Source organism: Hyposmocoma kahamanoa, unplaced genomic scaffold (genome assembly GCF_003589595.1).
Source record: "Hyposmocoma kahamanoa isolate Upper Pololo Valley unplaced genomic scaffold, ASM358959v1 303, whole genome shotgun sequence".
Taxonomy (NCBI): Eukaryota; Metazoa; Arthropoda; class Insecta; order Lepidoptera; family Cosmopterigidae; genus Hyposmocoma; species Hyposmocoma kahamanoa.
Window position 1 is genome coordinate 1405639 of NW_020653784.1, and position 22466 is coordinate 1428104.

Below are 22466 nucleotides of genomic sequence, written 5' to 3' on the forward strand. Positions count from 1 at the left end.
ACACGTGTATTTATTTGTTTATTCATTTTTATCTTACGTAAATTTGTAGGCATCTTTGAGTTTAAATGCTTATTACACTCGTATTGTTGTCGGTCATTTTCGGACAAGTGTTCATTACCTAATTTCCGAGGCAATTTTTATTATTTAAATATTCTATTTTTTTTATCGTGCAATATTATTTAATGTCCGAGTATTGTATCGTCAAATATTATTTAATAATTACAGGATAATATACTTGAATATTTAAATAATAAAAATTGCCACGGCAATTAGGTAGTGAACTCTAGTCCGAGAATTACCTTTTCATGTTTTATAATTTATATTTTGGTTTTTAATTTGTGCAGAATGAGACTTTTTTCAATTAATTTTATTAAAAGCTAAACAATTTATAGTTTTTTTGTTCTCCAAGGGAGATGATGCAGAGCAATTTTCAACCGACTTCAAAATAGGAGGAGGTTCACAATTACTGTTTCTTTCTGTTTTTATTTCGATAACTGTTTTTTTTTTTGAAACGGGGTACTTCAGTAGGGCTAGCACGACAGGACGCGACTTGCGCGAGATACTGCTATTCTCGCATAGACTACAGTTGTGGTCACATGAAAATTTGAAGAAAATATTCGATCTCTAAGGGTGCAGAATTAATTAGGCACTATCCGTTAACCGATTTCAATAAACCTTAGCAAATAGATTATAAATAATAAATAAATGTTTGTTTGCTTTAAACAAAATTGTACAGACTGTATACAAAATACTTATATCTCCACAAACTTTTGAGGTTATTTTTTTTTTTATAAAACAGCTATAACTATGTAACTATGCTAAATTTGCATTTTCATTAAACAGTGAAAAAGAACGTTAGTATAAAAAATTAATGGCAAACACTGTAGTTTCAAAAATAGAGCAACCGTTGTATCTATTCCATTAATTTTCAAGCCCCAAATATTTTACAACAAAAAAATATATAGGTGCACATCTCCGCATTGGGGCGAGCAATAATCGTTTATGTCGAATATGGCATGGCTGCTTTTTCCTCTGCGCCACACATACTTAGCTCGGTCGAGAGCCCGTTAGCGGCTGCGCGTGAGTAAGAAGCGATTATGTTTCTAAAAACAGAGGAATATATATATATATAATCACTCTTCAAACAATTCTAATTACTACTTTCACTTATAAATTCATTTGTCATAAGAGCTAAGATACTGCCTTGGCTCGAATTATAATTTTTCCCGCACTAATACAATCGTTTTTTTATCGTCAATAGTATAGGTCTTGTATTGATAAAATTTTAGAGACCTTTTTGTACCTTTTTCATTAGGTAGGTGCAAAATGGCTTCTTCTTATCGAGTGTTATACATACTCTAAATATAAAACTCAATAACATATTTTTTATATTTTTAGCGACCTCCGAGATCGAGCGGCTTGCATACCGATTTTCATGGTGTCGCTGAAGCCCCGGGTTCGATCCCCGGCTGTCAACGTAACTTTTCAATATTGTCTCGGGTGTAAGTGCTTGTGGTGCCGTTATCGTTTCCGATTTCCACAACACAAGTTCTTTAGTTACTATTTTTTATCAAAATACGATATTATTAATGAAACAGTTTAATGTAGATAGATGTAGACGGACAACAAACAGGGCTAGTACGACGACGAAAATAACATAGTTACACGTGTTAAAAATTCAAAACAAAGTAAATAACCCCTGCTAAATATATAATTGCCAAATCAACAACACATTCCGAAATTCCCACCTTCGATCCTATTATGAAAACCATCTCAATCCGTGCAGTGTTCAACTTTTTTCTTTATAACAGTCCGAAGGAAGCGCCTCGGTGAGTGATACGCGTCACATGACGCCTACACGACATCGAAAAGACATATCCACCAATATCAAACACAAACGAAGAACACACTAAAATACATCTAGCTTAAGGTGCAAAATTTCCTACCAATCACCCTGCTGTTGTACGGTCTCTGAACTCCTAAAATAATATTTCAGTTCGTACCACTTCGGCTTGCGTAACACCGTGATAATTATAAAGTTGGGAGGACGTTTTAGGGCAATGTTATAGCGAAACGGTTTTTATGTTTGTGGTTCCAGCTTTGAAGATGTTGAGGAAACATTATGTCTTGCAGTTATGGCTAATGGAGGAATTCGAGGTGGATAATTTTACGTTCAGTTGACAACATGATATAGCGTCGAATGAATATGTGAAACATATAATGAAAGGGAGCCGAGACGTGACAATGTGAAAGACCAGAAAGTAAATTAGAAGAACTGGTGAATATATAAGGGGTAAGAAAGGCCAAAGAAAAGATGGATGGATTGTGTGAAAGATGGCATTGATGTGAAAGGTGTGATAGGGTAGAGTGGAAGAAAGACACCGACAATCGACCCCACCTAGTGGAATAAGGACAGTAAGAAGAAAAAAGAAGGAGGTGGACATAAAACACTAAATTCATACTATATTAAATAAGGTAAGGACTGTATTGACAATACCTATAGTATCAGTAGAGGTTTGTGAAAGAATTCGTCCAGGGAACTACTGCCACCTTAACATTTTCTGCCTTCAAGCAGTAATGCTCGCATTACTGCATTCCGGTTTCGAATGGTAAGGGCGCTGGTGAAATCACAGGCATGTGGGACTTGTCAACTTATGTCTCAGAGTGACGGGCGCAGTGGCAGTGCCCCTAAGATCTTTGTTCTTTGATCTTCATTCTTCTACCACCAGGCGTACGACTTGTTCGGGCCGTGACTTGTTATTATAAAAAAAATATATACCCCATAATCAAAATACCAATATCAATACGTTAGTAGCTACCGCATTTAACAAACGTTACTTCAATATAGTACAAGAATATTGTGATGAAGACGTTTTTTTTTAATTAACCGACTTCAAAATTGTAGGAGGTTCTCAATTCGACTCTATGTTTTTGTTGTATGTATGTTACGCGATAACTCTGAAATTTGTGAACCGATTTTCGTGATTATTTTTTTGTTGAAAAGAGGGTACCTACATAGTGGTCCCATTTAATTTTGAAGAAAATCATCCACATCTAAGGGTGGCTTGAAGGGACGTATGAAGATTAATTTTTACAAATAGCGCCTAAATTTTATTATAAGGAGCTATTATTTTAGTGGTTGATTTTGCTATTATCCAATCCAAGGCGTTTTTCTTTCTCAATAATATATTACTTTGAGTAGTGAAACCCGATTTTTATTATCTCCTATGTCAAGTTCCGTATAGTGGCGAACTAAGGGATGAATCCGGGTTTGCGCACTTTCTAGTAACCGATTTCAATAAAACTTAGTAATTATATGTAATTCCACGTACTTTTGAGGTCGGTTTTTTTGAGATTATTTATTCAAATTATGTTTACAACCTTTAGATAAACTGCCTCTGTGGACGAAAGGTAACCATACTGGTCTGCCACGCGTAAGTCCCGGGTTCAATTCCTAAGTCGGGAGAAATATTTGTATGGCCTACATTTATTTCCTTCGTGAGTTTTAGTGTAGTTTGTAGTTGTTTATGTGTGTGTCCATGGCACCTGAGACACAGGATTTCCCTAAAGCGGGGCTATGAGTGTTTGCATTCTATTTTCTATATACTATATAATTAAAATATCAATGTAACAACCGTAAACACAGAACAAAGTGTAGGTATTTACATGGTATTTACGTACCGAACGGGCGGGAGTTGCCCTACTAGCAATTTTATTGTACCGTGGTAATACTTTTCCTTATAAAAAGGCCCGTGGCGGTTTAAGATGTTGTTGTTCATACAAGTGTTCATATTTTCCATTAATCGCCATCAATTTAATTTTTATTACAAACATAATTACATTTGCATAATGCACCAGTCCATTGCCTCAGCAATAAATGGTAATGATATTAATTTTCAAGTAGTTAGAAAAAAAAACATTTTGACCCTCATATGGCATGGCGCCGAGATCATGGATGTGATCCGACAGTCTCTACGTGAGTCGATTATTTTATGCAAGTTATTCATTGCTTTTTCCACCTATTCAGCCTTTGGATTGTTTCTATAGTCTGTCTTTTTTGAAGATGGAGCAAAATGACATTTGCAGGGTTGTCAGTTTTCGTAAAATTTTAAATAGTGATGTAGTTGTTGGCGACAATTTTATCGATAGATTGTGAAAGTAGGTAAAATTTTACCATAAATGTCTGAATTGTGAATGTTAGGACGGTTTAATGATTACTAATTGCATTGACTTACAATTATATGGACGTCGGGTCCGCGCTAAAAAGTGTCCGAACTTATAGGGCGTTAAAATCGTATACAGAGCGTCATTCACGCTTTAGTCTTCGTTTGTTCGACTGACAGCGAAGCAAGCAAAATTAGACAGTACTGCGATGACATTACAATTTAAATTCAACGTTTTAGCTTTTTCATATTCCTTGACATGTCACTACGTTTAAATAGGTTGACTTGGGACATTTTTTTCGTGGTTTTTGTATTAGACCCGTCGTCCATTTATTTGTAAGTCAATGACTAATTGCGTTATTGTATTCTTTATTCGTAATTTGACAGTTAGTCTCTTAAGTATCGAAATTAATTTTTAGTCATACACATTTTGATAATGGCAGGCAGATTTGATTATGTATATTAAATTAGAAAAAAACTTGAAAATATGTATCCCATTTGTATTTTTGATATACATACTACTGAAATTAGTGCATGTATATATGAATTTTCAAAAATTAACAGTTCATATGAATCTGTGCCCAGCAGTTGGACGATTAATTCCCCGATGATGACGCAAATGAAACAAATTCGGCTATTTATTTCATAAGCGTAATTAACATTCAATCGATAGTCGATATCGGCTGCAATCACTAGCTGCTTGCAAGCGGGCAACACTATTACGCTATGAACTGTCATTTTACTCCATCTTCCAAAAAGACAGATTATAATAGAATTTAATTTTGAATGTTAATGGTAAAAAGACTCTCAGAAAATTTTTATTGATTTATTGCGGGGTGCACGAAAGGACGCCTCCCCCACGACGTATCATTCCTTCCCTGTACGTCTAGCGGACCTTGGGCAATCCGCGAGTACGTTACGCCGATTGGCATATCTTTTCACCACGATGGCAAGCATCATAGTTTGCCATCGGCACGATAAGAAGAAGATTGTTTTTTAAGCATCTTTTTTTTTATTGAATTTTGTTTTTGAATTTTATTATTGAAACAATATTTTTAGTTTATTGAATATCAGGGTGTTTACCACCATTCTATTCAATTATTTTTTGGGAACGTACTCCACTAGTTTGTTATAATTATTAATATGAAGACTTAGAAAAAAAAAATCCTTCGATCCGGCCGTCCAAACCAACGTCTTCTAGCAAACCGTAGCAGACGCTATGCCAACAAAGCCACGGAACGAACCAGCGGACCTCACGAAATGTTTGTTTCATTAATGTGCTTTTTGCAGATTTTTGTTTTTGGTTTTTTAACGACTTTTTCTCCTAGTACAATATGTGAGAAATCTATTAGTTTAACATTTGTATTTCCAAACAAACCAACTCATAACCCCGTACTAGGGAAACCTCACGAACAGACAAACTTAGGAGGGAAATAAATGTAGGCCATGCAAATACTTCTCCTGGACCCGGGACGTTCTTCGTGGTAGACGCCCATGACAACCGTTCGACCACGAAGACAGTTTTTACAGGTACAATAGCATAGTCAGTCGCCCGTATTCGTAATTATGGCACCTGTAAAGAGCTCGATATGTTTGAAAAAGAAAAAATACTCAATTCTAGATCACGAAAAAATAGTTTCATCTCTAAATAAAAATTAAATATCTTAACCGAGATTCGAGTCTTTGTCATAGATTTTCTGACTTTCGCCATTTTGTTTTTTATTTGGAAGTAAATAAACTATAATAATAAACAATAAGTTAATTCATCAAGGTAGTGTGTGTATGCTTGTATGTGAATTAAAATATGTAAACCCACGAGTAGCGTCCAGATATGTGTAAACAAATTTAACTGGAATTTTTAATAAAAATTATTAAAACTATTACTTAAACTTCAATAGGATAACGAAATATTTAAAAAAATACCTTGATTCCCAGAAACTTTTGATGTGTGTATATCGTCCTATCAATTATTTATTTAATCCGAGTTTTACTATTGTGGGTATATTCGATTGTTTATAATACATTACACGATTCAATTTACTTAAGTGTTGTTAACTAAGGCGTTGTGATGTTTTAATTGTCATTAAATACTAATAAACCATGATTGTCTACTTTAAGATCGCTTTACCTGCGTAGCAACTACCTACCAGCGGGTCTTATATGCGCTTCACCTTTATAACTCTTATTTCATTTAATATGACCTCGATTAATTCAAAGAAACCCTAAATTAAAGACTTTCTTCATACATTGCACGGTCGACATTTTCCTGCGTCGCCGCGCCCTCCAATTAATTCTAAATGCCATGTGATTCGGCCTCTTTAATTTGCTTTAAGTGAAACGCCGAAAGCGGTTTGGAAGTAGATGAAGCGTTTGACAGGGTAATTACTTTTGATTTTTTTATAATATCAAGTGACAGGACGTACAAGTCGTGCGTCGTGTCTGGTGGTAAGCGACACGCCTGTCGCCTGAGCTTTATATCGCAAAATTTGACAGGTCACTGCACTGCGCCCGTCATCCTGAGATCTAAGTCGACAAGTCCCATGTGCCTGTAGTTTCATCAGCACCGGAACGCAGTATAGCTCACATTACTGCTTAGCGGCAGATAAGGTGACTGTATTTCCCTGGAGGAACTCCCTCACAAGGAGCTCTGCTACCTTTTGGGAAGGCCGCCGTTTCTACCACTCCTTTTCTTTGGTGTCCAGTCTATTGTGGTTACCACGTTATCACTTTCGTCGACTTCATAAACCACTTCTCGCAACTTAGTTTTTTGGTACACTTATAGTCAGAGTTGTGGTTTGTATTCCATTGGTAAACACTAACAGTATGTATTTTAGTCACTTTAAAACACTTTTATCACTATTTGAATAGTAGCGCCATCTTTGTGAAGTAGTATATTGGAATAAAGTCGAGTTTATATTAGGGATGAATTTGAATATTTAAATGACATATAAATAGTATAACATAAAAAGAAAGAGAAGAAAAATTATCTACAACCGACCGGTCAGTCAATCGTGACGAAAGGACCTGTGAAGAGCCTGAAAAGTCGGTTTGTTTAAAAAAAACAAATATTCGCGATTTTCGATCCGAAAAAAACTTGCATTATCGTGGTGTAGCAAAAGCGAAAATTTACGAACTCTATATCTTTTATTCAAAGTTTGAAAATGGTCGCTAAATAAATAATTCGATAAAAGTGTAGAATTTCGCTAACGCTTTTGATTTGAATGCAACCCTGCCCTCGACATTTGCGCGTGAGTTTTACCGGAGCGTTGCGCAATCGCAGGTTATCATTTGCGTTCATTAACCGTCGATGGGAAATAGATTAAACATCGCATTTCTTTTTATTGACAGCCCAGGACCACAAAGTATACAACCAATAAAGCAGGGTCTTTTAAACTTATGATTCGGAATATTTTACATTGGTTTTAAAACTACTTTCAACTCTTATAAGTTATCAAAAGAGAATGAACGGAGCCTATTTTTTATTTGTGAGCAAAATAAAAATTATTTCGGGCGCGACCCATGTACATCGCACTGCTGGGCATGAGCATCTTTAAAAAAAGTGATATTATGTATTTTTTTATAACTATAGTGTAAATAACGTAATAAAAATACCTAGCAACTGTTAGACGTATGAATTATAAGTAATACTTTTTTTTTATATTCCCGGCGATATCGATCGTCGACTGGTCTGATTATGTCTGTGGGTGGGCGACCGACGGGGCGCTAATGTCCTCGCGAGTCCCGCAACTGCGCCGACGCAGCCGCAGTGGATTTACTGCTCCTTACAGCTACTTATTTTATACTCACTTTGTTATTACTTCAGTTTATACGTTGTTTTTTTTTTGGTTTGCAATTTCAAGCTGCGCTGTCGACTCTCTAGTTCCTAAATTATATAATTCTTTGTTTTCATACTCGTTAAATAAATTTCATGTAATGAAGAGACTCAGTTTCGATCTTGGTTTTTTAACCGACTTCAAAAAAAGGAGGACGTTCTCAATTGGACAGTTTTTTTTTCTGTGCGTAAGTTACGTGATTATTCTGGAATTTGTAATCCAATTTTGATGATTTTGTTTTGTTGGAAAGAGGGTACCTCCTTATTGGTCCCATTTGAATTTGAAGACAATATTCCAGCTCTAAGTGTGGCAAACTAGAGGATTAATCCTATTAATCCTATTTCGCGCACTTTTCGGTAACCGATTTCAATAAAACGTGGCAAATAAATGTAATTCCACGAACTTTTGAGGTCGGCATTTTTTAATAAAAAAGTTATAAATTTAACATTTATTTTCATAATGTTGCAGTAGTTTTAATTGAATGTAGTGTTTTTAAAATGTCTGTAAGTAAGTGCGCATTTGACCTCGATCTTATCCGATGTCAAGCGACGATAAGGTCGAATATGTAAAATACACACTTAAATAGTGCCTATTCACTCTCGCCTTTAAAAGGCCCAAGTTATAGCGTTCGACGAACAAGTCTGCAGGCAGGGAATTACACTCCTTTCGTTCTTTTTTTCATTTTCGGAGTATCTACAACATAGGCGTGGAAACCCAGCTTAAGCTCTAACTTCTTATTCCTAATGATGATGGAATAGGGAAGCCGGAAGTAAATCATGTAATTCCATCGCAAACTCTCCGTTGTGCGTAACTGTTGTTTGTAACTGAAGCCTTATATTATTATTAAATTAGTAGTAGTAGAGCTCCTTGTGAAACAGTTCGTCCAGGGAAGTACTGCCACCTTACCTATTTCTACCGCCAGGCAGTAATACTCACATTACTGCGCTCCGGTTTAGACGGGTAAGCGTGCTGGTGAAATTGTGAACTCGCGTGGCGTGTCGCTTACCAACAGGCAAACGAATTGTTCTTCCTTTCACTTGGTATTATGAAAAAGATAGTTGAAGCCCTGGTAGTCTAATGGTTTGACCTATTGCATCTCAAGTAGAGGCCTTGCTCCTTACAGCTACTTATTTTATATGGACAGTTTTTTTTTCTGTGCGTAAGTTACGTGATTATTCTGGAATTTGTAATCCAATTTTGATGATTTTGTTTTGTTGGAAAGAGGGTACCTCCTTATTGGTCCCATTTCAATTTGAAGACAATATTCCAGCTCTAAGTGTGGCAAACTAGAGGAGACTAGGAGGTAGAAGTAGAGGCCTTGGGTTCGAATCTGAGCTCGCTCCTCTGATCTGTTTTTCGACATTTGTGTGAAATTTAATTTGAAATTTATCACGAGCTTTTCGGTTCGCAAACCTCGCGTGGCGGCTATGGTTTAAGGCCCCACCATAAGAGAGATCCGTGCCCAGCAGTGGAACGTATTAATAGATTGATGATGTTAACTGTGTTTATAATCGTCCCCAATTACCACTAGAAACTGTGCAGCAAATAAGACATACGAATGATAGAATATAAAAATCCAACGTCGTAATTCATTCAGACGAGAGTATAATTTTTATTTTTAGATTAAAATAGTCCAGCAACACTTCGATACCTTAGTTATAAAGTTTATTTTTACTAATATAAAAGTCTCCCGTTCGTATTGTAGCAGCGCCCGCGCAGTCGCGCCGTCGCGCCGTCTAATCGGGCTTCACAAAAATACCTAGACGACTTTATGTGACAGAGAAATTCCGCAACTCAAATATATTGGTCCGGTGCGACAGGGCAAAAAAGATATAATGGATTTAGAAATGATACTTTTTACCTCGATAATAAATCCTAGAAAGAGAGATGTAAAACGGCAAATGTTTGCGCACGCTTGGGATGAGTTTGAAACTAAAATCTGGCTCTTTTATGGTTAAAGAAATTATCATGATCTATATATATTTTTGTATAATATCGATGAACAAGTCATGCGCCTGATGGTAAGCTATACGCCTGTCCATACAAGTTGCAGTGCCACTCAGAGCGCACATCACTCTGAGACATAAGTTGACAAGTCCCATGTGCCTGTAATTTTACCAACATGCTTACCCTTCTAAACCGGAAGCTGCTTGGCGGCAGAAATAGGTAAGATGGCAGTACTTCCTTTTTCATAACGTCAGGAAATCCATTCTTCCGGGACTCGAACGGTGATTGGTCCGATAGAGCCGAACCCCATGCCGGGGAGAGTTCTTGTCTCACCGTCAGCAATCTTGAGAGGCAGACGTATGCCATCTCGAGTCCACCAGTAACGAGCGACAGACTGGCAGTACTTCCCTGGTCGAACTCTTTTACAAGGACGTCTACCACTATATGACAAAATAGCTGTGATAGTTTTGGTTTGACGTACCGCTTTTCAAGCAAAGGGTTGTACATTCGAATCCCAGCTTGCATCTTTGAGTTTTCGGAATTATCGGTGGGGGAAAATATCGTGAGGCCAAATGCGCATTGGGCCCGAGTGGGAACTACAGCCTTCATTGCGAGAGAAGCCTGCGCCTAACTTCTTCTTATTTAAGAGCTAGGGTCTTGTCGGTGGAGTAGTCGCCAATCATTTAGCCTTGATTTGTTGAATCTGTGCCTAACAGTGGGTAATAATAATGATAATTCAAAATTAATCTTATAGGCCCTCGGAGAAGTGAGAGATGGCGAGAGTCTAAAATAAATAATGATATAATAACATTGACTTACAATTATATGGACGTCGGGTCCGCGCTAAAAAGTGTCCGCACTTGTAAGGCGCTAAAATCGTATACAGAGCGCGACACTCCGCTTTAGTCTTCAATTGTTCTACGGACAGCGCGATACTGCGATGACATAACAATTTAAATTTCGAATAGGTTGACTTGGGACATTTTTTTCGTGGTTTTTGTATTAGACCCGTCGTCCATTTATTTGTAAGTCAATGTATAATAATAATAAAGGAATAAAAAAATTAAATTAAAACAATTGATACTGATTACTGAATTAAAACAATTGATAATACAGTACCTAATTCACTGTCATGCGGCTGGTGTAATCGGGACTTGCTCAGCGTTGGCCACAAAAGGCTTTTTTTTTAATCGTTATATCAATTATTAAATTACAGGCACATGGGACTTGTCAACTCATGTCTCAGGTTGACGGGCGCAGTGGTAGTGCCGCACGGATCTTCGGCACTGCAACATTTATGGACAGGTGTGTCGCTTACCACCAGGCGCACGAATTGCTCGTCCCGTCACTTGGTATTAAAAAAAAAATACGTGCAGATTTTATATTTCGCATCTTTTATTATGTCTGTAATAATTGTTTATGAATCCCCATAAGTATAGCATGTAGTAGGAAAAAAAAAACAATCCCATCAAGATTAATTTTTTGCAGAGATTATTGTTCACTAGCATTTGCTCATGACTTCGCCGTTTTTTTATGATACCAAGTGACGGGACGAACAAGTCGCGCGCCTGGTGGTAAGCGACACGCCTGTCCATAACAGTTGCAGTGCCACTCAGAGCTTTAAACCGTAAAGGTCTGAGGAGCACTTCCATTGCGCCCGTCACCCTGAGACATAAGTTGACAAGTCCCATGTGCCTGTAATTTCACCAGCACCCTTGCCTTTCTAAGCCGGAACGCAGTAATACTAACATTACTGCTTGGCGGCAGAAATAGTTAGGTGACAGTAATTCCTTCGATATAAGAAAATGAAAAGAAAAAAATAAATTAGGATCTAAGGGGCAGTGCTGTACCCGTTACCCTAGACACATCGCATGTGCCTGCTATTTAAATCTTAATGTAATATGTGATATTAATGCACTATACTTTAGGCTAGTTTGGTTTGCGTGATTGATGGCTGTACCATCCCAATCAACCGTGACCATGGAATCTGTAAAGAGCCCAAACGTTGGTTTGTTAGAAAAAACAAATATACCGTTACTATATATAGTTAGACATGTAAGTCTATGTTATAATCTTATTTAATTAGATAGCTAATAGAAAAAATTAAACTTATTTACAAACAGACACTTTTTTACAAACACTTGTAATACACAAAAAGGATTAGTAAGATCGAAGAGAACGTTTCATAAAAAATACTAATTTAAGACTAAAAACCTTGGGAATTGAGTCTTCAGACAGACATTATTCGGTTTGTTTTGTTATGCAAATTAGTTACGATAATGATACAGTTGCAAAAAATAGTCTACGATGTTGTAGATTACTTGATAAAAATGTACAAAATTTGTTTGTTTACTCAAGGTGTATTTTGTGTACGTACTTTGGTGCATTACACTGTCAAAGTGCAATAATATAAACAGTAATAAGTAGCAGGATCTCGGCTCCGACTACCTATTTACAGCCTTTGGAGTCAAAACCCTTGGCCCGTGGGGTCCCAGTACCCTACATCTGTACAAAATTTTATTCAAAAAATTTATAGACTGCCTGGGAAACCCAGAGGCAGGCTACCTTGCCCAACGCATTAACATAGCCATACAAAGGGGGAACGCTGCCAGCATCTTGGGCACCTTGCCGCCTGGACCCAATTTTATTCATATAATTTAAGAATCCTAGTTTTACTTTCTAGTATTTAAGCTTTTATTGTACCTTACATGTATGTTATTAATATAAAAAGTAATACATTTTACTATACCCAACTATATGGGTTCAATTTGTAATCTCTCCATCTGTTTAATCAAAGAAATATTTTTCATCAAAAAAAATATTTTTGTACGTAATAATAGCTACGAGAATTAAAAATGGATACGGTTTGTAAATCAACATGACTAATACACAATTTATTAAAGTGCTATATTTAGTTTTTTAAATGGTTTTAATTTTGGGCACTTAGTTATTGTGCCGACTTTTTGGCCACCCCAATAAAACTTTGTATTGTCACCCCGAGAAAGATTTAGTCTAGCAATAAGACCGTCTGGTTGTACCATATATTTGTTCTAGAGTGCAATAAAAGTGTTATACATTGTATTGTAAGTACAATTTTGAAGATCAAATCACGGAGAGTATGCGATGGAATTTATTTAATTCCGCCTTCCCCTTTCTATCATCAAGGGCATAGACGTATGATGGAGTTCCATGCCTATGTTGTGAATATTCCACGGATTCGCGTTTCGCTTCCAGATTTATATAGCTTCCCTGCCTGCAGATGTATCCCCTAAACGCTATAACTTGGGCCTTTTCAAGGCGAGAGTGAATAGGCATTGTTTAGGCGTGCATGCTACATCGTTGACCTCATCGTCACTTTTCATCAGGTGACATGGACGTCAAATATAGAATATAGAGTTATTTATTTCGGACCATGATCCATGATAATATTAGTGATACAGTAAATTTTTTTTACGTGCTATGGTTAGTACAATACAAAATTACTTAATTTTAGTGAAAAGTGAGTCTAGACTACTACTCTACGCACGTGTAGTTGCACCCAATGTAGTTGGCAGGGCAAATGCGCACAAATTTTTTATATAAAAAAGTTACAAAATTTGGTGCGTTCTGAAGAAATTCAGATCAGGAGTTTCCTAACCAATGAGACGAAAGATATCTATCAGACTCGTAACAAGTGGAATGCTGTGGTTCCCTAATATTTAATTGATTTATTAAAATTGCAACGACGGCAAAACTAAACGTCATCGGCATTCATGCGATGACAGACACTAATTTGAACCCATAATAGATTTCGATTTCCATAGCGGGGCTGCGATGAAAAATGGACACTATTAATCCGTACATCCTAGAGATGGGACAATTTAATATATTTGAAATTTAGTAACTATTGGCAAAATATCTATTACTGTTCAAAACGCTTTTGAGTTTTTTATACCGTTGATTAATTTTCAAACTAGACTATTATATTTATTGTTGAATAATAAAAGAGTAAAAAATACTTTTATTAGAAAAATTTTCATATAGTTTTACACGAGGAGTTGAGGTAAAGTAAACATAACACTTTCAGGTAAGTACGAGATTAGTAGGCCATTCGGTTTACCTTAATATGAATCCATAAACAATTTGTTTTCATGAGTGTGTTACTGGGACGTGATTTGTGTATATTTTTTAAAAGTTGCACTCGTTCTATGATCTACTTTAACTGACATAAGTTTGAAACATTGGAAATATACGTGCTCGGTTTTATATGTTGTTTCGGATTCTTTACAGGTTGCTAGTAGAGATGGAAAAAAATAGTTTGTGCCTTAAAACGTTGTAGTTATTTTAAATAAGCGTGCTTACAAAAGGACTTTTTACGTTAAAGCTTACAAAAATAGTTTAGAAGAATGTTTAAATCCAATTCATGTTAAAAAAGCTTGCAACATTGTGTTGACAGCGACAAGCGAGAGTAGGTTTGCAGGTAAGTAAGTTTATTAGCGAATTTATTTGTTTAGGAAACATAGATGGCGGGACTTGATATTTAGGCACATCGTAAAAAATTTAATTGTTGATATCGGGTTCTTAGGTTTTCGTGATTGTTACACCCGAATAACTGGTTGATGACTGTACCACCTCAGTCAACCATGACCATGGAACCTGTATAGGGCCCGAAACGTTGGTTTGTTTGAAAAAACACATATACGCGAATTAAATTCGGAAAACGAGTTTCATTCCCTATGAAATTGTTGAGTTTTCAACTGAGCAACGCTTATAACTTAAAATTATAATCGAATTTGTGTGCTTATATTAAGAAGTGAACTTTTTAAGTGCTTTTCATTTAAAGGCTCACTTCTAGTTTCAAGGTCCGAAAAAATGTTTTTTTTTGTAACATGGAAGAAAGACACCTTTTATCAATTAACATGAAATCTCTACTCATGTTATACTTAGACCATGATTTGTTGCTAGCTAATTTAGTACATAGTAGTATAAAATGCTAGTAACAGTGACCATGCGTGACCAGCAGAGATGACCAGAGATATTAGGTTACCTTAAACTGTGAAGAGTAAGTATCTGTCCCATCCCTAATAGGGCATAGAACCGCGACACAAGGTGCGGATGTACGCATTATAACAAGGCCATCGGTCCAATAGCTCGCATTGTAATCGATGGGTGACGTGACAGACATCTATGCGACTACATGGCTGCATAATAGCTTCTGTATGAGTTTATGTATATAGTTATAGAGTGGCAACGGCGGATGGGCTTTCGGGGGGTTATGAACTCTTGTATTTGGGATGAGTGTCGGTTTTTGCTTAGCAACAACGAATGTGTAAGTAGCTATGTGTTAAGGTCGCTGAAGAGCAGGGTTCAATGTTATAATTGTCACGATAATTATATAGGTATATAGATTTTAAGACTTTCGTGGTTATTCACTAAATGATTATCACTAGTATCAGGTTTCTTACCACGGTATGACTTCTTTTTATTTTCCCGATATTTCGGAACGGTTGCACGCTCCATGGTCACGGGTTGACTGGACGGCGGCAGATGACAGCTTTATGAGCAGACATATCTGTCTACCCTCTTGCGCTGTCGACGACTACCTTCATCGCGATTTGTTGTGGCGTTACCATTGTCACTCACTTTTTTCACACATACCACACTCACTGTATCCACACGCGAAACTGAACTCGAGGTGTTTTTGTTTTTGCACTAAGGACCGGATTCCATGCACTGGACAGTTTAAAACCATCATCACGGTTAAATGTTTTGTACTTCGTGATCTCGATGGCTTCTCGTACCAACCGTGGTATGTAGTGACGTTCTGTCGAGTCTGTGTGAGTGGTTGTGCTATAGCCGCTTGTGCTATATAAAAAGAAGTCATACCACATAAGTGGTAAGAAACCTGATACTATAATAGTGATAATCAATTATATAGGTGTCAAATAAGTGATATTCGACCAAATCGAAAACAATGTCAAGTATGATGCTTCACTCGCATCCTGCGTCTTTTTAATTTTTAGTAACAGAATATCTCCTTGTGAAAGAGTTCGTCCAGGGAAGTACTGCCACCTTGCCTATATCTGCCGCCAAGCAGTAATGTTAGCATTACTGCGTTCCGGTATGGAAGGGTAAGGGTGCTGGTGAAATTACAGGCACATGGGACTTGTCAACTTATGTTTGAGGGTGACATGCACAGTGGCAATGCCCCTAAGATCTTTGCGATTAAAAGCTCTAAGTGGAAATGCAACTGGTTACGAATAGGCGTGGCGCTTCGGTAAGCCTGGTGGTCCAGGCGCACGACTTGTTCATCCCGTTACTTGGTATTATGAAAAAAAAAATTGGTCGTGTACCTACTAATTACTTATTTGACCTGTTTCAGACACATATCCAAAATAACCAAACGTCAAATGCTAAGAAAAACTCTAAGAAAGACTGGTATCGTGTCTGTAGCATCACGTACATTTAGTAAAATATTTTGTATGTATATTATGTATATAATATTAACCTTAGAACTAAGTCCAACCTCCATACAATGATTTCGTTTAACTAAGGTAAACGATTCTTATAAGGGGAACTGTATAAGTTTTTACAATAAGATTCCGGAGCATATATTAATATTATCATTTCCTAAGTTTCAAACTTACATTAAAAGTATTTAATAGAAAAGTCATATTACAAAATTGAAGACTACGTGTGAGATAACGATGTATGGAAAGACAACATGAATCTAGATTCCACTCAAATAAGATTTAAAGAGAGCAATCCCTAGAGTTTCTTGCTCGTTCTTTTTTTTATAATACCAAGTGGCGGGACGAACTAGTCGTGCGCCTGGTGGGTAAGCTACACGCCTATCTATAACAGTTGCAGTGCCACTCAGAGTTTAAATCGCAAAGATCTTAGGGGCATTGCTACTGTGCATGCCACCCTGAAACATAAGTTGACAAGCCCCATGTGCCTGTAATTTCACCAGCACCCTTACCCTTTAAAACCGGAACGCAGTAATGCTCACATTACTGCTTGGCGACAGAAATGACAAGGTGGCAGTACTTCATTAGACGAACTCTTTCACAAGGAGATCTTCTGTTACTTAAAATTAAAAAGACGCAGGATGCGAGTGAAGCATGATACTTGACATTGTTTTCGATTTGGTCGAATATCACTTATTTGACACCTATATATGTAATTATCATGACAATTATAACATTGAACCCTGCTCTTCAGCGACCTTAACACACAGCTACTTACACATTCGTTGTTGCTCTCTTACTTTAAAATGCAACCACTGTACAGCAAAAACCGACACTCATCTCAAATAAAAAAGTTCATACAGAAGCTATTATGCAGCCATGTAGTCGCATAGATGTCTGTCACGTCACCCATCGATTACAATGCGAGCTATTGGACCGATGGCCTTGTTATAATGCGTAATTTCACCAGCACCCTTAGACTTCAAAACCGGAACACAGTAATGCTGACATTACGGCTTGGCGGCAGAAATAGGTAAGGCTACGTACTTCCCCGGACGATCTCTTTCATAAGGAGTTTTATTGCTACTGCTCGTTTACTGTGCTAACTTTCCTTTCGTAGCAGTAAAGCTCCTTGTGAAAGAGTTCGCCCCTCAGATACACTGCAACTGTTATGGACAGGCGTGTAGCTTACCATCAGGTGCACGACTTGTTCGTCCCGTCACTTGATATTATAAAGAAAAAGTAGCTTAAAATGACGTTTTCAAGTGTAAAAATTTTACATATGGAATAAATGATTATATCACTTTGATCAAAAGCTGTTTATAAGTTAAAATAAATAAATACCGTTGCAGAGGTGCTTCTATTACACACTAGGTTCAGTCTACTTACTATAAAAATTACTTAACATAAAACAGACCCATTCATGTCGACCAGCTGAAAACGTGTTTTCATAAGAAAAAAATCAAGAAGCAACATGTTGCGACGTGATATAGAATCCCATCGCAACAAAACAAACATTACGTTGTTATAAAAAATAGATAAATATTTTTTTCATTATCTTTACTATAGTACATCATAGTTTGAAAAACCTAATGTAATATGGATACCTTGGTAAACGAAACTATAAAATTGAATTTAAAATTTGTAGTAAATATTTTCAGTTTACAAACCACAGAAAGAATATTAAACAATACTTTAAACCGGTACTCAAACTAGTGATAGAAAATCTCAATAGCGAAGAAACGATGTAATAATAAAATAAATGTACATATGTAATATTTAATGGGACACTAAAGGCACCGGAGCGCAACAAGAATAATGGAGCAGCCGCCCGTGACGACACTGCTTACGCTGCTATTAAAAAATTAAAAGATCACTTCGGTACGGTCAATGAAGAGAACTTTAGACTTGTGGAATAAATGCACTGTCTGGAAACATAAAGTTTACACAAAGCCATTTAGAAAATGAACGTTAACAAGTGCTTAGAAATAAAGAGTTAAGCCTCATAAAAACCCAGCTACGTTCATCGATATCATCGAAGTTAATCTTAAACTAAATGCCAATAGTTATTAGAAACAAATTAATTAAACTAAATATCAAACATTTAAAGAACTAATTTACGATCGATCGATATTAAAGTACTCGAGAATTTAAATAAACAAATGATCATCGCCTTGAACAAAGTCTTACAACGCCACAATACATCAAATTCACTGGCACGGATTTAGAGTCCAATAAACGAAAACGCAATTGTTAACAAAAGAAAAAATGACAGATGATATCCAGAATATAAACACTTTGCAAAGGCGGGCGCCAGGGTAAACAACTTAAGCGCCACACTTTCAAAGATGTGCCGATGTCTGCCGTTTGCTACCGATAGCCTCCGATAATGCAATTACTAACCACTTTGTAGCACTATTACATTGGCTTCAATATGAAAATTCAAAGTTCAGAGTAAAAATCGGTGAGGGATTTAGATGTAAGAAAATGTTCAAAAGCTTCACCTCAGCCGTAATACTACCTCAAGGTACAATCCTATTGCCCTTACCCTTTTTAATTATAATACACTCCTTAAATTTACGTGAATTGTTTCAAAGCGTTTTGATAATTATAAGAACGAAATCAGTTTGTTTTTATTTCGCAAGAAACTTTTCAAAATGTGTAAAAAAATAATCCTGGGCTATTGATTTCACTTCCCAATTGCTTAAATAGCCTGGTTAATTGTCTAATAAATATTCAGCTAAGCTTTCAGATAACAATCGAGGAATAGCGTAAACGAGGGAATGAAAACATGCAGTCAAATATAGATGGATCCGATTTGGAATTAGGATAAAGTGGAATAAAACAGTTTGCTTTAGATTTTAGTGCAACAAGTAGTGTGATGTGGTTAAATAGAGAGATAAAATGTGGTTGGAAAAAGTTACTAGGAATAATGATAGAAAAAACTGAAATAATATTATTATTGATTGTTGTTTATGTTCCCTATCCGATACAATTATAATTTTAAAATTATTTTCGTTTCGAGTTCTTAGGTTTTCGCGATTGTTACACATAGGAAATGAAACTATTTTTCCGGATTTTAATCGCGTTTTTTCAAACAAACCGACGTTTCGGGCCCTTTACAGGTCCCATGGTCACGGTTGACTGAGGTGGTACAGTCTTCAACCAGTTATGTCTAATATTAATGCAAACCACCCTATTTTTTCACTATAGTTACAATAGTTATTAATTAAATACCTTATTTTTAATTTTACAAAGAAAACATTCCAATTTACGCTACATTAAGTTTTACAAATTATTTTATTGAATGAATTTTTATTAAGTTTAATTTATTATTAATTATTAATAGAAATTAGAATAAACTAAAACATACGCGATTTAAATCCGGAAAAATAGTTTCATTTCCTATAATTATTTTCGTTATCCAAAAGATTCGATAGCATATTTTTTGCTTTTATAGCAGTCAATCGAGAGATAAGGCTATATGGAAATGGTAGTGATTCTAGATTTATTTTCTATGGTAACTTATTTATGTGTATCTAAGATCGCGCTGTATTAGGCACGTATATCATTGTTTGATTTATTAAGGAGAGTAATTCTGCAACCGACATCACGTATTATCGTATTTTTTACATTTATCTGTGCGATTAGTTAGTATCATAATCAATTGGACATGATGTTATCGTAATCATCAAACATAGAAACAATCGTGACGTTATGGAAGATCCAAGTAGTCTACACAATATGACAGCTCACAAATCTCTTCAAATGGTCTAACATTTGGATGTCATCTTAAATTTTCGTATAGCGTCGGCAGTTCAATGGATGTGACGTCACTGCACGCTCTAGTTACGGACTGTCGGTGGCAGCTGTCAAATGTAGCGTTACGATCTCTTACGTGAACTCTGCGCTTCTGTTTCATTGTTTTTTGGCACTTGCACCTTTCCGGTGAGATTAAGATTTTGGTTGCTTTAAAAAAAATCCTCTTCGTTTAGTTGAAAGAGTTCTTTTAGGTGTAAATAATATGGACCCATGACTGGCCCTTGTAGAACACAAATATTAGTATGTAAAAGGTCCCTGATTACTTCCCAGTGGACCAAATCGGACAAGAATTGTTTGGAATTTACGTTGCGCTATCGCTACTAGGTATTATTTTGATATAAGTTATTTTTGAAGTAGGATTTTTGTTATCAATTAATAGTTTTTTTTTTCAATTGATTGTGTTTGTTAATACCGGAAATCCTCATCGTGACAGTCACTTTCTCACATAGTTACGACATTCCAATGCTGTATAGATTAATTATTATAAATAAATTGATATTGTAGAGGTGTCATGTTTAAAAAAATCATCATTATCATGCTCTAAAGAGACTGTTTTGGTTTCTGAAAAAACTTTCTGTACTGGGTATGCAGTCCAACGATAATGTATATGCAAATATTTGAGGTTTTTGGGAAACTTTTTTGAAAAGTGTCTCCTGCGATAACGCTTTGAAGTTACGCAACGAGAGTACTTGAAGGATTATTATTGCATCAGCTTGATGTTAATCAAATTTTATTTTCCATCGCTCGCTATATTTTCAAACTAAACTTCTACAAAGTTAATAACAGCAATACAATAATTATCGTTAGCAACTTTTATTATCTTCATCGTTATATCGTCTAGTCGCGTCTCGTACTGCTTCCCAGCGACCGTTCACGAAGGGTGCATAAATAAAGACGTGTATTACTGTAGCTCGCTTAGTGTGTTTTGCTGCGACGTTAGTCTCGGCCACTATTCGCTTCTGGGCCTAAAATGGACTCATAATAGCTACTTGTTCCACGCGTACACCTGCCGCCACCGCATATTTGTTACCAGTAAATTTATTACTATCTTTAACTCCATTATTGTATTGTAATGGATACCTTTTACGTCTTTGTCTTTGTTCACCCGATACGACTCAAGTCTTACTGTTAACATGCGTGGGACCACATGAAAATTGACTGATAATGACAGAAACATTGTAGGTTTGAGGGATCGTGTTACAAAATGTGCAATTAAGGACTAAATGCTTAAAACCAATGTCAATTACAGTCGTCCTGCTTCTTTCAGTGCCGTATTAAATGACAATGAGGAAAGTGTAATCAGCGCCGGCTTAAGCAATTTGCCCAAAATACCTTTGCGTCCGATTTACTGCCGGCGCGGGAGCAACTTCCATGTGGTCCCGTACGTCTCGCGTCACACCGCGCGGTGCGGGGGCCGCTAACATCACCCTTATCACTAGACACTCACTGTAACCAGGCTTGTAGACCGCACGAATCCTCCGCATCAATTTGCCAGTCCTCCTCAACGGCGGTCCCAAAGCCACGGCTGTATGCTGCCCGCGCCTCTCCGCGAACACGATATAGTTACGTCTATTTTTCAACGGCACTTCAAAACGTCCCGAGCACTCTAACTTATCCTTGGGCAGTTTGAGCCTGAGGGTGGATTCCTCTGGGGGCCAGTGTCCCTGGTGGCGAAGGACCCGCTTCACCTGTATGGTAGCGGCGTCTTTGGCGAGGGATTGGACCCTGGCTTCGAAGGCGACTGGGGCGCGGTACGCCCGCCAGGCAACGTCGGCGCGCTCGCAGTAGAGGCGGCGCGGCGCAGCCAGGCCGCCGACGAAGCAGAGGAAGGCCCAGCAAATCGCCGCGCGCCCGCAAGTCTTCATCGCGCCATCGTCGCGCTCGCTCGCTCCATGCGCTGCACCAGACGCGTCCTATCCCGTCGGCGGCCGGCGCTCGACTGCCTTCGCTGCCCCTCCACTCGCCCCGCCTACGCCGAAATAGTCTCGATCGGTTCCCGCACGCGTCGATGATTTATCTCGTGATTAATTTGCGGATGATAATGATTAGGGCGATCGGGAATCGCCGCCTGCGCCACAGCCGCCGCTGCTGCCCACTGCCACTCGCACAACACGCACGCATGCGAAGGCCACGCTCTCATCTTACACATATCCGCAACTTCGTGGTCCCGATATGCAGAAAGTTTATTAATTTACCTTTAGGTCATGCAGCATACTTACAACGTATTTAATGAAAAGTTATTAAAATAAGTT

The 22466-nt window shown here is 37.2% G+C and overlaps 1 protein-coding gene across 2 annotated transcripts in view; it reads right to left on the bottom strand.

The window, feature by feature from the left end:
* Positions 1 to 22143, bottom strand: part of LOC113229328 (protein vein) — a 118530-nt gene extending 96387 nt beyond the window's left edge. For both annotated transcript variants that reach the window (XM_026462884.1, XM_026462883.1), the window contains exon 1: positions 21662 to 22143. In XM_026462884.1, the coding sequence (XP_026318669.1) occupies positions 21662 to 22079 (418 nt within the window). In that variant the 5' untranslated portion in view covers positions 22080 to 22143. The remainder of the gene's footprint in view (positions 1 to 21661) is intronic.
* Between the last annotated feature and the right edge of the window lie 323 nt (positions 22144 to 22466).